Source organism: Mustelus asterias, unplaced genomic scaffold, assembly GCF_964213995.1.
Source record: "Mustelus asterias unplaced genomic scaffold, sMusAst1.hap1.1 HAP1_SCAFFOLD_1902, whole genome shotgun sequence".
NCBI lineage: Eukaryota > Metazoa > Chordata > Chondrichthyes > Carcharhiniformes > Triakidae > Mustelus > Mustelus asterias.
Window position 1 is genome coordinate 54,831 of NW_027591847.1, and position 15,170 is coordinate 70,000.

Consider the following 15,170-nt stretch of genomic DNA (forward strand, 5'->3'; position numbering starts at 1 on the left):
AAATATTAACACACTCCCGGGGACCCCCTGTAAATATTAACACACTCCCGGAGACCCCTGTAAATATTAACACACACCCGGGGACCCCCTGTAAATATTAACACACTCCCGGAGACCCCCCTGTAAATAATAACACACTCCCGGAGACCCCTGTAAATATTAACACACTCCCGGAGACCCCTGTAAATATTAACACACTCCCGGAGACCCCTGTAAATATTAACACACTCCCAGAGACCCCCTGTAAATATTAACACACTCCCGGAGACCCCTGTAAATATTAACACACTCCCGGAGACCCCTGTAAATAATAACACACTCCCGGAGACCCCTGTGAATATTAACACAATCCTGGAGACCCCCTGTAAATATTAACACACTCCCGGAGACCCCTGTAAATATTAACACACTCCCGGAGACCCCTGTAAATATTAACACACTCCCGGAGACCCCTGTAAATATTAACACACTCCCGGAGACCCCTGTAAATATTAACACACTCCCGGAGACCCCTGTAAATATTAACACACTCCCGGAGACCCCTGTAAATATTAACACACTCCCGGAGACCCCTGTAAATATTAACACACTCCCAGAGACCCCTGTAAATATTAACACACTCCCGGAGACACCTGTAAATATTAACACAATCCTGGAGACCCCCTGTAAATATTAACACACTCCCGGAGACCCCTGTAAATATTAACACACTCCCGGAGACCCCTGTAAATATTAACACACTCCCAGAGACCCCTGTAAATATTAACACAATCCTGGAGACCCCCTGTGAATATTAACACACTCCCAGAGACCCCTGTAAATATTAACACACTCCCAGAGACCCCTGTAAATATTAACACAATCCTGGAGACCCCCTGTAAATATTAACACACTCCCGGAGACCCCTGTAAATATTAACACACTCCCAGAGACCCCTGTAAATATTAACACACTCCCAGAGACCCCTGTAAATATTAACACACTCCCGGAGACCCCTGTAAATATTAACGAACTCCCGGGGACCCACTGTAAATACTAACACACTCCCGGAGACCCCTGTAAATATTAACACAGTCCCGGAGACCCCCTGTAAATATTAACACAGTCCCGGAGACCCCCTGTTAATACTAACACACTCCCAGGGATCCCCTGTAAATATTAACACAGTCCCGGAGACCCCCTGTATAAAACTAACACACTCCCAGGGATCCCCTGTAAATATTAACACACTCCCTGTAAATGTTAACAGGTTTGTTTATATTAATCCTACAGGTTGATAATTCCTCTCTCACGGGGGAGTCCGAGCCACAGACCCGATCTCCGGAATTTACAAACGAAAATCCTTTGGAGACGCGAAATATTGCTTTTTTCTCAACAAATTGTGTAGAAGGTAATACACACACAACCCAAGAACACAAGCAACAGAAGCAGGAATGGGCCTCCAGGCCCTTCAAGCCTGCTCTGCCATTCAATACAATCCTGGCTGGTCTATGGCGGCCTCTACTCCTTTTCTGTACCTTTTCCCCATAGCCCACAATTCCTCGATCTATCAAATATTTATCCACCTCCACTTTAAATGATTCTAATGATCGAGCCTCCACCACCCTTTGGGCAGAGAATTCCAGAGATTCACTACCCTCTGCAAGAAGAAATTTCTATGCACCTCCATTTTAAATGGCTGACCCTTTATCTTGAAGCTATGTCCCCTTGTTCAAGACTTTCTCACTTGTGAAAACATCTCAGCATCTATCCTGTCAATCCCCATCGGGATCCAATATGTTTGAATAAAGTCATCCCTCACTCCAAGGAATACAGACCCAGACTATTTAGCCTATCTTGATAGGACAGCCCTCTCACCCAGGAATTAGCCTGGTGAATCTCCTTTGGACTGACTCCAATGTTACTAAATCCTTTGTAAGATAAGGGGACCAAAACGGTACGCAATATTCCAGGTGAGGCCTCACCAACACCCTGTATAATTACAACAAAACCCCTCTATTTTTAAACTCAAACCCCTAAGGGTATTAGTGAACCTGATGTGCTTTTCTGATAATCGATGATGGTTTCATGGTCATCTTAATTCCAGATTTTTTTTGTTGAATTCAAATTTCACCATCCATCATGGGATTCAAACCCAGGTCCCCAGAACATTAGCTGAGTTTCTGGATTAATAGTCCAGCAATTATACCACCAGGCCATCGCCTCCCCATAGGCTTTTACTTTATGCATCAGCCTCTTATGTGGAACCTTGTCAAATGCATTTTGGAAAATCTAAATACACTACATCTACAGGTTCCCCTCTATCTATTCTCTCTCTTACATCCTCAAATAATTCGAGCAAATTTGTCAAACACGATTTGTCTTTCATGAAACCATGTTGACGAGGTTTGATTATATTCAGCCTTTCTAAATGATTAGCTATTTCCTCTTTGATTATTGATTCCCGCCGCTTGCCAATAATAGATTTTAAACTAACTGGTCTATAGTTCCCTACCTTCTCCCTTTCAGACCAAGAGCGTCATTATTATTCTGCATTCATTTAACCCCGTGCTGTACCTGTCCTGGGAGTGTTTGATGGGGACAGTGTAGAGGGGGCTTTACTCTGTATCTAACCCCGTGCTGTACCTGTCCTGGGAGTGTTTAATGGGGACAGTGTAGGGGGAGTTTTACTCTGTATCTAACCCCGTGCTGTCCCTGTCCTGGGAGTGTTTAATGGGGACAGTGTAGAGGGAGATTTACTCTGTATCTAACCCCGTGCTGTACCTGTCCTGGGAGTGTTTGATGGGGACAGTGCAGAGGGAGCTTTACTCTGTATCTAACCCCGTGCTGTACCTGTCCTGGGAGTGTTTGATGGGGACAGTGTGGAGGGAGCTTTACTCTGTATCTAACCCCGTGCTGTACCTGTCCTGGGAGTGTTTGATGGGAACAGTGTAGAGGGAGTTTTACTCTGTATCTAACCCGTGCTGTACCTGTCCTGGGAGTGTTTGATGGGAACAGTGTAGAGGGAGTTTTACTCTGTATCTAACCCCGTGCTGTGTCTCCACAGGTACTGCCCGGGGATTGGTGATCTTCACAGGGGATCGAACCGTCATGGGGCGTATTGCGACCTTGGCCTCAGGGCTGGAAGTGGGTCAGACCCCCATCTCCCTGGAGATTGAGCATTTCATCCACATTATCACCGGTGTGGCTGTGTTCCTCGGTGTCTCCTTCTTTGTTCTGTCGCTGATCCTTGGCTACACCTGGCTCGAGGCGGTCATCTTCCTGATTGGTATCATCGTGGCCAATGTCCCCGAGGGTCTCCTCGCCACTGTCACAGTGAGTTTCGCTGACCTTTCACCCTGTGTGGATGGCCACATGACAATTCTGGGGTAGACTGACTGCGCTCTCTCTCTCTCTCTCTCTAAGGTCTGCCTCACTCTAACTGCTAAGCGCATGGCTCGCAAAAACTGCTTGGTGAAGAATCTGGAGGCAGTGGAGACCCTGGGCTCCACCTCGACCATCTGCTCAGACAAGACTGGCACCCTGACCCAGAACCGCATGACTGTCGCCCACATGTGGTTCGACAACCAAGTTCACGAGGCTGACACAACAGAGGATCAATCCGGTATTACATGTGGGAGAGCGAGTGGGCGAGAGCGCACGGGAGAGAGAATACCTGTGTGTGTCTGTGTGTGTGTCTGTGTGTGTGTGTGTGTGTCTGTGTGTGTTAGTGTGTGTGTGTGTTAGTGTGTGTGTGTGTGCGTGCGTGCGTGCGTGCGTGCGTGCGTGGTATAAGGACAGCAATCTTCATGAGTGTGTTCCTGTGAGGGGCTTTATTGGACTGATGTCAAGGTGTCTGTCTTCAGGCAGCCTCATTGCATGGTCTCAAGACTATGGAAAGCCTGAAGTGTCAATCAGACTTGTTACTAAAGATACAAACATCCCCTTTTCCCTCGTGAATAAAAGACACATTTCATGATCCTCTCACCTCCAATACAGCCACTGTTCCCAATCACCAACGGCCTTTTGGTGTGCTGGTCAATCTCGCCACATACATTACACGCACAGTCTTCAAACCATGCCAGTCTCTTCATGGAATGTGTACCCGGTGACTCTTCTTCTGAATGACATTCCTCATCCAGAGAGGGTCATTCTCCAGGCCATAGTTGCCTTGGTGACTTCTTCAATTGCAATTGCTTTGGACTCGTAGACCTCTGGCATTGATGGCAGTTCTGTACTCTGTACAATTCCCAGCTGCCCGAGTGCTGTGAAGCAGCAGGTTTGCAGTTGAGGCACAAGACCTGCAGTTGCGCCCGTACAGCTGGTTAAAGTTTTTCAACTCCTGCTTTGAGTTGCCAAACTGAAATTCTGGGTCTTTCTTCCCGCTTGGTACTTTTGAGTTGTCCCTAATATTTGTTTGTATTGATCTCACACCCGCTTGCTTCATTGAAGACTTCAGTTTCTTGTGCATTTTGAAAGGTATAGAACATAGAACATAGAACATTACAGCACAGAACAGGCCCTTCGGCCCACGATGTTGTGCCAACCTTCATCTGAAACCAAGATCAAGCTATCCCACTCCCTATCATCCTGGTGTGCTCCATGTGCCTATCCAATAACCGCTTAAATGTTCCTAAAGTGTCTGACTCCACCATCACTGCAGGCAGTCCATTCCACACCCCAACCACTCTCTGCGTGAAGAACAGTTAGACCACACCAGGAGCACTGATATCCTTCCTGTATCTCCCACCACGAACCCTATAGTTATGCCCCCTTGTAATAGCTCCATCCACCCGAGGAAATAGTCTTTGAACGTTCACTCTATCTATCCCCTTCATCATTTTATAAACCTCTATTAAGTCTCCCCTCAGCCTCCTCCGCTCCAGAGAGAACAGCCCCAGCTCCCTCAACCTTTCCTCATAAGACCGACACTCCAAACCAGGCAGCATCCTGGTAAATCTCCTCTGCACTCTTTCCAGCGCTTCCACATCCTTCTTATAGTGAGGTGACCAGAACTGCACGCAATATTCCAAATGCGGTCTCACTCGGTTGGAATCTTGTCCTCAGTTAAAGTTTATTTATTAGTCACAAGTATGCTTACATTCACACTGCAATGAAGTTACTGTAAAAATCCCCCAGTTGCCACACTCTGGGGCCTGTTCGGGTACACCGAGGGAGAATTTAGCATGGCCAATGCACCAAACCTGCACATCTTCGGACAACGGGAGGAAACCAGAGCATCTGGAGGAAACCCATACAGACACGGGGAGAACGTGCAAACTCCACAAGCCGGGAATTGAATCCGGGTCCCTGGCGCTGAGCGTCAGCAGTGCTAACCACTGTGCCACCGTGCCGCCCTCAACTCTTCCAGCTCAGCTCTGATGTGAATATTTTCCTGTGGAACGTGGAATTTTTACCTTCCACTCGAGCATTTCATCGCAACCGATAAAGTTGGCAACCGTCTCGTGGTTTGCTAGAATACTGTCTCCCTTTTTCTGGGGGTCTTTGTTTCTCTTTGTTCTTTTCAGCAGCTGTTTGCAGATTTTGAACCTTGCTGTGTTCCTCGGTTCTCAGTGTCTTCTCCGCTCTTGCTGGTGCCAACAATCAATATTTTTGCCACTCTCTCCTGCCACCATGATGCAAGGGCAGCAGTCTTCATTCATTTCTGTTTCTGTGAGGGGCTTTATTGGAATGACAAGATATCGCGCACCCCCCCCCCCCCCCCCCCCCGCTCCCCGAGGCAGACCCCATGTGGCCTGGTCATGTGACAACACAAAGCCTGACTATTCAATCAGACTGGTTGCATTTCAAAATATAAATAGGGTGGGACTGTGGCCATGATTTTTTGGATGGTAGGGTTGGGGTTTCCCAAGACTCCAAACATATTCCCACTGATACTGCCCGGCCTCAAGCTACTTAACTCACCAATGAGGGTTCATTGGTTGGACTCTCCGCCCCTCACTGAGAGGAAGATCCTCTCGGAGAGCTGATCGGCTGGGGGTGAAGTAGGGGCAGGGTGGAGGTAACCCCTACAAGGGGGGTAAAATACCTTTGAGGGGGGTGGGGGGGTAAAGTTGTGTCCTGTGTATGTCTGTCAGTGTTAGAACTCGTGTTTCAGTGCGTGTGTTTTTGTTTGCAAGCACACAAGTGTGTGCATACATGAGAGCCTGTAGGAGTGCTTGAGAACCGTGTGGGAGTACATGCGTGAGTCATTGTGTAAGAGCGCACATGTATGTATTTGTGAGTCGAGAGTGTGTGTGGTCTAACTAAATGTGTGCACAGTCCTGGTCTCCATATCCCTCGGTTAGACCACACTTGGAGCACTGTGCACCGTTCTGGTCTCCATATCCCTCAGTTAGACCACACTTGGAGCACTGTGCACAGTCCTGGTCTCCATATCCCTCAGTTAGACCACACTTGGAGCACTGTGCACAGCCTGGTCTCCATATCCCTCAGTTAGACCACACTTGGAGCACTGTGCACAATTCTGGTCTCCATATCCCTCAGTTAGATCACACTTGGAGCACTGTGCACGGTTCTGGTCTCCATATCCCTCAGTTAGACCACACTTGGAGCACTGTGCACAGTTCTGGTCTCCATATCCCTCAGTTAGACCACACCAGGAGCACTGTGCACGGTTCTGGTCTCCATATCCCTCAGTTAGACCACACTTGGACCACTGTGCACAGTTCTGGTCTCCATATCCCTCAGTTAGACCACACTTGGAGCACTGTGCACAGTTCTGGTCTCCATATCCCTCAGTTAGACCACACTTGGAGCACTGTGCACAGCCTGGTCTCCATATCCCTCAGTTAGACCACACTTGGAGCACTGTGCACAGTTCTGGTCTCCATATCCCTCGGTTAGACCACACCAGGAGCACTGTGCACAGTTCTGGTCTCCGTATCCCTCAGTTAGACCACACTTGGAGCACTGTGCACAGCCTGGTCTCCATATCCCTCAGTTAGACCACACTTGGAGCACTGTGCACAGTTCTGGTCTCCATATCCCTCGGTTAGACAACACTTGGGGCACTGTGCACAGTTCTGGTCTCCGTATCCCTCAGTTAGACCACACCAGGAGCACTGTGCACGGTTCTGGTCTCCGTATCCCTCAGTTAGACCACACCAGGAGCACTGTGCACGGTTCTGGTCTCCATATCCCTCAGTTAGACCACACTTGGAGCACTGTGCACAGCCTGGTCTCCATATCCCTCAGTTAGACCACACTTGGAGCACTGTGCACAGTTATGGTCTCCATATCCCTCGGTTAGACCACACTTGGAGCACTGTGCACAGTTCTGGTCTCCATATCCCTCGGTTAGACCACACTTGGAGCACTGTGCACAGCCTGGTCTCCATATCCCTCAATTAGACCACACTTGGAGCACTGTGCACAGTTCTGGTCTCCATATCCCTCAGTTAGACCACACCAGGAGCACTGTGCACAGCCTGGTCTCCATATCCCTCGGTTAGACCACACTTGGGGCACTGTGCACAGTTCTGGTCTCCATATCCCTCGGTTAGACCACACTTGGAGCACTGTGCACAGTTCTGGTCTCCATATCCCTTGGTTAGACCACACTTGGAGCACTGTGCACAGCCTGGTCTCCATATCCCTCAATTAGACCACACTTGGAGCACTGTGCACAGTTCTGGTCTCCATATCCCTCAGTTAGACCACACCAGGAGCACTGTGCACAGCCTGGTCTCCATATCCCTCGGTTAGACCACACTTGGGGCACTGTGCACAGTTCTGGTCTCCATATCCCTCGGTTAGACCACACTTGGAGCACTGTGCACAGCCTGGTCTCCATATCCCTCAGTTAGACCACACTTGGAGCACTGTGCACAGTTCTGGTCTCTATATCCCTCAGTTAGACCACACTTGGAGCACTGTGCACAGTTCTGGTCTCCATATCCCTCAGTTAGACCACACCAGGAGCACTGTGCACAGTTCTGGTCTCCATATCCCTCAGTTAGACCACACTTGGAGCACTGTGCACAGCCTGGTCTCCATATCCCTCAGTTAGACCACACTTGGAGCACTGTGCACAGCCTGGTCTCCATATCCCTCAGTTAGACCACACTTGGACCACTGTGCACCGTTCTGGTCTCCATATCTCTCGGTTAGACCACACTTGGACCACTGTGCACCGTTCTGGTCTCCATATCCCTCAGTTAGACCACACTTGGACCACTGTGCACTGTTCTGGTCTCCATATCCCTCAGTTAGACCACACTTGGAGCACTGTGCACAGCCTGGTCTCCATATCCCTCAGTTAGACCACACTTGGACCACTGTGCACCGTTCTGGTCTCCATATCCCTCAGTTAGACCACACTTGGACCACTGTGCACCGTTCTGGTCTCCATATCCCTCGGTTAGACCACACTTGGAGCACTGTGCACCGTTCTGGTCTCCATATCCCTCAGTTAGACCACACCAGGAGCACTGTGCACAGTTCTGGTCTCCATATCCCTCAGTTAGACCACACCAGGAGCACTGTGCACAGTTCTGGTCTCCATATCCCTCAGTTAGACCACACCAGGAGCACTGTGCACAGTTCTGGTCTCCATATCCCTCAGTTAGACCACACCAGGAGCACTGTGCACAGTTCTGGTCTCCATATTCCTCAGTTAGACCACACTTGGAGCACTGTGCACAGTTCTGGTCTCCATATCCCTCAGTTAGACCACACCAGGAGCACTGTGCACGGTTCTGGTCTCCATATCCCTCAGTTAGACCACACTTGGAGCACTGTGCACAGTTCTGGTCTCCATATCCCTCAGTTAGACCACACTTGGAGCACTGTGCACAGTTCTGGTCTCCATATCCCTCGGTTAGACCACACTTGGAGCACTGTGCACACTTCTGGTCTCCATATCCCTCAGTTAGACCACACCAGGAGCACTGTGCACGGTTCTGGTCTCCATATCCCTCAGTTAGACCACACTTGGAGCACTGTGCACAGTTCTGGTCTCCATATCCCTCAGTTAGACCACACTTGGAGCACTGTGCACAGTTCTGGTCTCCATATCCCTCAGTTAGACCACACCAGGAGCACTGTGCACAGTTCTGGTCTCCATATCCCTCAGGTAGACCACACTTGGACCACTGTGCACCGTTCTGGTCTCCATATCCCTCGGTTAGACCACACTTGGAGCACTGTGCACAGCCTGGTCTCCATATCCCTCAGTTAGACCACACTTGGAGCACTGTGCACAGCCTGGTCTCCATATCCCTCGGTTAGACCACACTTGGAGCACTGTGCACAGTTCTGGTCTCCATATCCCTCAGTTCGATCACACTTGGAGCACTGTGCACAGTTCTGGTCTCCATATCCCTCAGTTAGACCACACTTGGAGCACTGTGCACAGTTCTGGTCTCTATATCCCTCAGTTAGACCACACCAGGAGCACTGTGCACAGCCTGGTCTCCATATCCCTCAGTTAGACCACACCAGGAGCACTGTGCACAGTTCTGGTCTCCATATCCCTCGGTTAGACCACACCAGGAGCACTGGGCACAGTTCTGGTCTCCATATCCCTCAGTTAGACCACACCAGGAGCACTGTGCACAGCCTGGTCTCCCTATCCCTCAGTTAGACCACACTTGGAGCACTGTGCACAGTCCTGGTCTCCATATCCCTCAGTTAGACCACACTTGGAGCTCTGTGCACAGTTCTGGTCTCCATATCCCTCAGTTAGATCACACTTGGAGCACTGTGCACAGCCTGGTCTCCATATCCCTCAGTTAGACCACACTTGGAGCACTGTGCACAGTTCTGGTCTCCATATCCCTCAGTTAGACCACACTTGGAGCACTGTGCACAGTTCTGGTCTCCATATCCCTCAGTTAGACCACACTTGGAGCACTGTGCACAGTTCTGGTCTCCATATCCCTCGGTTAGACCACACTTGGAGCAGTAACAACAGGATATGAAGCTGGTGTTTGTTCACTTGGTTGGACAATTTCTGGGATCACACTGTGCGAACAGCTGGATGTGAAGCTATGAGATGGGGTGTCTAGACACTCCGGCTGTCTGTAACCTATTCTCTCCACTCTTCCAGGCACAGCCTTTGATAAGACGTCACCAACCTGGGCTGCTCTCTCGCGGATTGCTGCCCTCTGTAACAGGGCAGTGTTTCGACCTGGACAGGAGAACATCTCCATCTCCAAGGTGAAAGATGGGATTGAGGGGAAGGAGGGCAGGTGGCATGGGTGGTAGCAGTGGGTCTGTCTGTCTCTCTTGTTGTCCATCACTCTCTCCCTCTCCCTCTCTCCTTCCATCCCTTCATCACTTTTTCTCTCCAACTGCCTTTCTCTCTGTCTCGTTCTGTCTGCCTGCCTTGCTTTTTCTCTCTCTCGTCATCTGCTCCCCGTCTCTGGCTCCCTGCCTCTCTCTCCATCTCTCTCTCTCTCTCTCTGTCTCGCTCTCTTTCTCACTCTCTCTCTCTCTGTCTCTACGTCTCTCTCTCTCCATCTCTCTCTTTCTCTGTGACTCTCTGTCTCTCTCTCTCCCACTGTCTCACTCTGTCTCTGTCTATCACTCTCCCTCTGTCTCACTCTGTCTCTCTCTCTCCATCAAGCTCCCTCTTTCTATCGGGCTCTCCCTCTCTCTTTATCTCTCTTTTCATCTCTCTGTCAATCTATCTTTTTCTTTCATCTATCACTTTTCTCACTCTCCATCTCTCCTTCTGACTCTCGCTCTCTCCAACTCTCGCTCTCTCTCTCTCCCTCTCCATCACCCTCTCTCCATCTCTCTCTCTCTCCATCTCTCTCTCTCTCCATCTCTCTCTCTCTCCGTCTCTCTCTCCATCTCTCTCTCTCTCCATCTCTCTCTCTCTCCATCTCTCTCTCTCTCTCTCCATCTCTCTCTCTCTCTCTCCATCTCTCTTTCTCTCTCTCCATCTCTCTCTCTCTCCATCTCTCTCTCTCTCCGTCTCTCTCTCCATCTCTCTCTCTCTCCATCTCTCTCTCTCTCCATCTCTCTCTCTCTCTCTCCATCTCTCTCTCTCTCTCTCCATCTCTCTTTCTCTCTCTCCATCTCTCTCTCTCTCTCTCTCCCTCTCGTTCTCTCTGTCTGTCTCTCTGTAAAGTTGGGTAATGAAAGGTTTATGAATTACACTCTCTGGTTCTCTCCCCATCTCAGCGGGAAACAGCCGGAGATGCCTCCGAGTCAGCGCTACTCAAGTGCATTGAGCTGTCCTGTGGGAATGTTCGCGAGATGAGAGAGAAGAGTCCCAAAGTGACCGAGATCCCCTTCAACTCCACCAACAAATACCAGGTGGGTGATCGAATCCTGCGCCATGTACGCGGTGCCCAGAGAACAGGCCTCAGGACCGGGAAGGTTCGCAGGCAGTCAGTCCACTCTGCTCACACTCTGTCTCGGTGTCTGTCAGTCCATCTCTCTCTCTCTCTCTCTCACCTTGTCTCCGTCTCTTTCTCTCTCTCTCTCTGTCTATCTCTTTCGGTCTCTCTCTCTGAATCTTTGGTCCTCTCTGTCTCTCTCTTTCCCTCTGTCTCTCTCTGTCTCTCACACTGTGTGTGTGTCTCTCTCTTCTCTCTCTCTGTTTGTCACTTTCTCTGTTTGTCACTTTCTCTGTTGCTCTCTCTCTCTCTCGCTCTCTCACTCTCTCGCTCTGTTGCTCTCTCTCTGTCGCTCTCTCTCTCTCTGTCGCTCTCTCTCTCTCTGTCGCTCTCTCTCTCTCTGTCGCTCACTCTCTCTGTCGCTCTCTCTGTCGCTCACTCTCTCTCTCTCGCTCTCTCTCTCGCTCTCTCTCTCTGTTGCTCTCTCTCTCTCGCTCTCTCTCTGTCGCTCTCTCTCTCTGTCGCTCTCTCTCTCTCTGTCGCTCTCTCTCTCTGTCGCTCTCTCTCTGTCGCTCTCTCTCTCTCTGTCGCTCTCTCTCTCTCTGTCGCTCTCTCTCTCTCTGTCGCTCTCTCTCTCTCTGTCGCTCTCTCTCTGTCGCTCTCTCTCTCTCTGTCGCTCACTCTCTCTCTCTCGCTCTCTCTCTCGCTCTCTCTCTCTGTTGCTCTCTCTCTCTCGCTCTCTCTCTCTGTCGCTCTCTCTCTCTGTCGCTCTCTCTCTCTCTGTCGCTCTCTCTCTGTCGCTCTCTCTCTCTCTCTGTCGCTCTCTCTCTGTCGCTCTCTCTCTCTGTCGCTCTCTCTCTGCCGCACTCTCTCTCTGCCGCACTCTCTCTCTGTCGCTCTCTCTCTCTGTCGCTCTCTCTCTGCCGCACTCTCTCTCTGCCGCTCTCTCGCTCTGCCGCTCTTTCGCTCTCTCGCTCTGCCGCTCTCTCGCTCTGCCGCTCTCTCGCTCTGCCGCTCTCTCTCTCTGCCGCTCTCTCTCTCTGCCGCTCTCTCTCTCTGCCGCTCTCTCTCTCTGCCGCTCTCTCTCTCTGCCGCTCTCTCTCTCTGCCGCTCTCTCTCTCTGCCGCTCTCTCTCTCTGCCGCTCTCTCTCTCTGCCGCTCTCTCTCTCTCTGCCGCTCTCTCTCGCTGCCGCTCTCTCTCGCTGCCGCTCTCTCTCGCTGCCGCTCTCTCTCTCTGCCGCTCTCTCTCTCTGCCGCTCTCTCTCTCTGCCGCTCTCTCTCTCTGCCGCTCTCTCGCTCTGCCGCTCTCTCTCTCTGCCGCTCTCTCTCTCTGCCGCTCTCTCTCTCTGCCGCTCTCTCTCTCTGCCGCTCTCTCGCTCTGCCGCTCTCTCGCTCTGCCGCTCTCTCGCTCTGCCACTCTCGCGCTCTGCCGCTCTCGCGCTCTGCCACTCTCTCGCTCTGCCGCTCTCTCGCTCTGCCGCTCTCTCGCTCTGCCGCTCTCTCGCTCTGCCGCTCTCTCGCTCTGCCGCTCACTCGCTCTGCCGCTCTCGCGCTCTGCCGCTCTCGCGCTCTGCCACTCTCGCGCTCTCTGTCTGTCTCTCTCTCTCTGTCTCTCTCTCCCTGTCTCTCTCTCCCTGTCTCTCTCTCCCTGTCTCTCTCTCCCTGTCTCTCTCTCCCTGTCTCTCTCTCCCTGTCTCTCTCTCCCTGTCTCTCTCTCCCTGTCTCTCTCTCTCTTTGTCTCTCTCAGCACAGAGAAGAGGTGATGCAGCGAGTGACGGGGAGGGTCAGGGAGTAAGGCTGAGAATCAGTGTGGGAATGGGGCATGAGGACTTGGTCCCACGTTAAGGGTGTCAGGAGGGGGCGGGGAGAGGAAGAGGGGTGTGGATGGGGAAGGGGAGGAGTGAGTGCAGGGGAGGAGGCGAGGGGAAGGGAGGGGGGAGTAAGCGGGGGGTGGATGGGGGAAGTGGGGGGAAGGGGGTGAGAGGAAGGGAGGGGTGTCAGTGGGAGGAGGGAGGGGAGGACGGAGGGAGTGTACTCTGAGGTACTCTATGCCGCTCACTGTTACTCCGCCCCCCCCTGCAGCTGTCCATCCACTTGTCAGGCAGTGGCGAGGAGAGATCCCACCTGCTGGTGATGAAGGGCGCCCCGGAACGAATCCTCGATCGCTGCTCCAGCATCCTCCTCCATGGCAAGGAAACCCCGCTCGACACCGAGATGAAAGAGGCCTTCCAGAATGCTTACCTCGAACTCGGGGGGCTCGGGGAACGCGTGCTGGGTGAGTGAGGACTCCACCGAGTGAGTCTGGCATCTTACTGTGCGCATACGCCTGTGTGGCGAGTACAATGCAACGTATTGGGAGGGGCATGTTTGCTGGGATTTGTTTCTCCCATTGGAAAAACAAGATCCCAGCAAACATCCCCCACTCATTGGGGTTGGCAGGGCATTGGGAGCTGAAGACAGCACATGGCGATGATGGGCAATCTGGGATCTTGCTGTGCGCTCACAGCCTCAGAAACCACCCCAGTGATGTAAACCCTCTCTCTTTCTCTGCCCACATTCTGTCTCTCCCCGTCGCCCTGTCTCTCCCCCCTCGCCCTGTCTCTCCCCCCCTCGCCCTGTCTCTCCCCCCTCGCCCTGTCTCTCCCCCCCTCGCCCTGTCTCTCCCCCCCTCGCCCTGTCTCTTCCCCCCTCGCCCTGTCTCTCCCCCCCTCGCCCTGTCTCTCCCCCCTCGCCCTGTCTCTCCCCCCCTCGCCCTGTCTCTCCCCCCTCGCCCTGTCTCTCCCCCCTCGCCCTGTCTCTTCCCCCCTCGCCCTGTCTCTTCCCCCCTCGCCCTGTCTCTTCCCCCCTCGCCCTGTCTCTCCCCCCCTCGCCCTGTCTCTCCCCCCTCGCCCTGTCTCTCCCCCCTCGCCCTGTCTCTCCCCCCTCGCCCTGTCTCTCCCCCCTCGCCCTGTCTCTTCCCCCCTCGCCCTGTCTCTCCCCCCCTCGCCCTGTCTCTCCCCCCCTCGCCCTGTCTCTCCCCCCTCGCCCTGTCTCTCCCCCCTCGCCCTGTCTCTCCCCCCTCGCCCTGTCTCTTCCCCCCTCGCCCTGTCTCTTCCCCCCTCGCCCTGTCTCTTCCCCCCTCGCCCTGTCTCTTCCCCCCTCGCCCTGTCTCTCCCCCCCTCGCCCTGTCTCTCCCCGTCGCCCTGTCTCTTCCCCCCTCGCCCTGTCTCTCCCCCCTCGCCCTGTCTCTCCCCCCTCGCCCTGTCTCTCCCCCCTCGCCCTGTCTCTTCCCCCCTCGCCCTGTCTCTTCCCCCCTCGCCCTGTCTCTTCCCCCCTCGCCCTGTCTCTTCCCCCCTCGCCCTGTCTCTTCCCCCCTCGCCCTGTCTCTTCCCCCCTCGCCCTGTCTCTTCCCCCCTCGCCCTGTCTCTTCCCCCCTCGCCCTGTCTCTTCCCCCCTCGCCCTGTCTCTTCCCCCCTCGCCCTGTCTCTTCCCCCCTCGCCCTGTCTCTTCCCCCCTCGCCCTGTCTCTTCCCCCCTCGCCCTGTCTCTTCCCCCCTCGCCCTGTCTCTTCCCCCCTCGCCCTGTCTCTTTCCCCCTCACCCTACTCTTTCTGATCCTTCCATTTCTCTCATTCCCACCTTTCACACACTCCCACTTTTTCTCATCAACCTCTCGCTCATCCCCTCTCTCTGCCCCTCTCTTTCTCCCCCCTCTCACGCCCTCCTCTCTCTCCCCCCTCATTCACCCCCTCTCCCTCTCCTTCATCTGCACCCCCCTCTTCTCTCTCTCTCCCTTCCTCCCCCTCTATCTCCTATCGCTTTCCCCCCTCCCGCTCTCTCCTCCCTTCCCTCCCTCTCTACTTCTCTCTTCTCCTCTCTCCCACCCCCTCTCTCCCACCCCC

General features: G+C 53.0%; 1 protein-coding gene across 1 annotated transcript in view; it reads left to right on the forward strand.

The window, feature by feature from the left end:
• Positions 1–1,249: 1,249 nt before the first annotated feature.
• Positions 1,250–15,170, forward strand: part of LOC144488985 (sodium/potassium-transporting ATPase subunit alpha-2-like) — a gene marked incomplete at both ends in the record, with an annotated part of 15,540 nt that continues 1,619 nt past the window's right edge. The window contains 6 exons of the mRNA XM_078206942.1: positions 1,250–1,390; positions 3,047–3,315; positions 3,406–3,604; positions 10,052–10,161; positions 11,134–11,268; positions 13,374–13,566. Coding sequence (XP_078063068.1) covers positions 1,250–1,390; positions 3,047–3,315; positions 3,406–3,604; positions 10,052–10,161; positions 11,134–11,268; positions 13,374–13,566 — 1,047 coding nt within the window. The remainder of the gene's footprint in view (positions 1,391–3,046; positions 3,316–3,405; positions 3,605–10,051; positions 10,162–11,133; positions 11,269–13,373; positions 13,567–15,170) is intronic.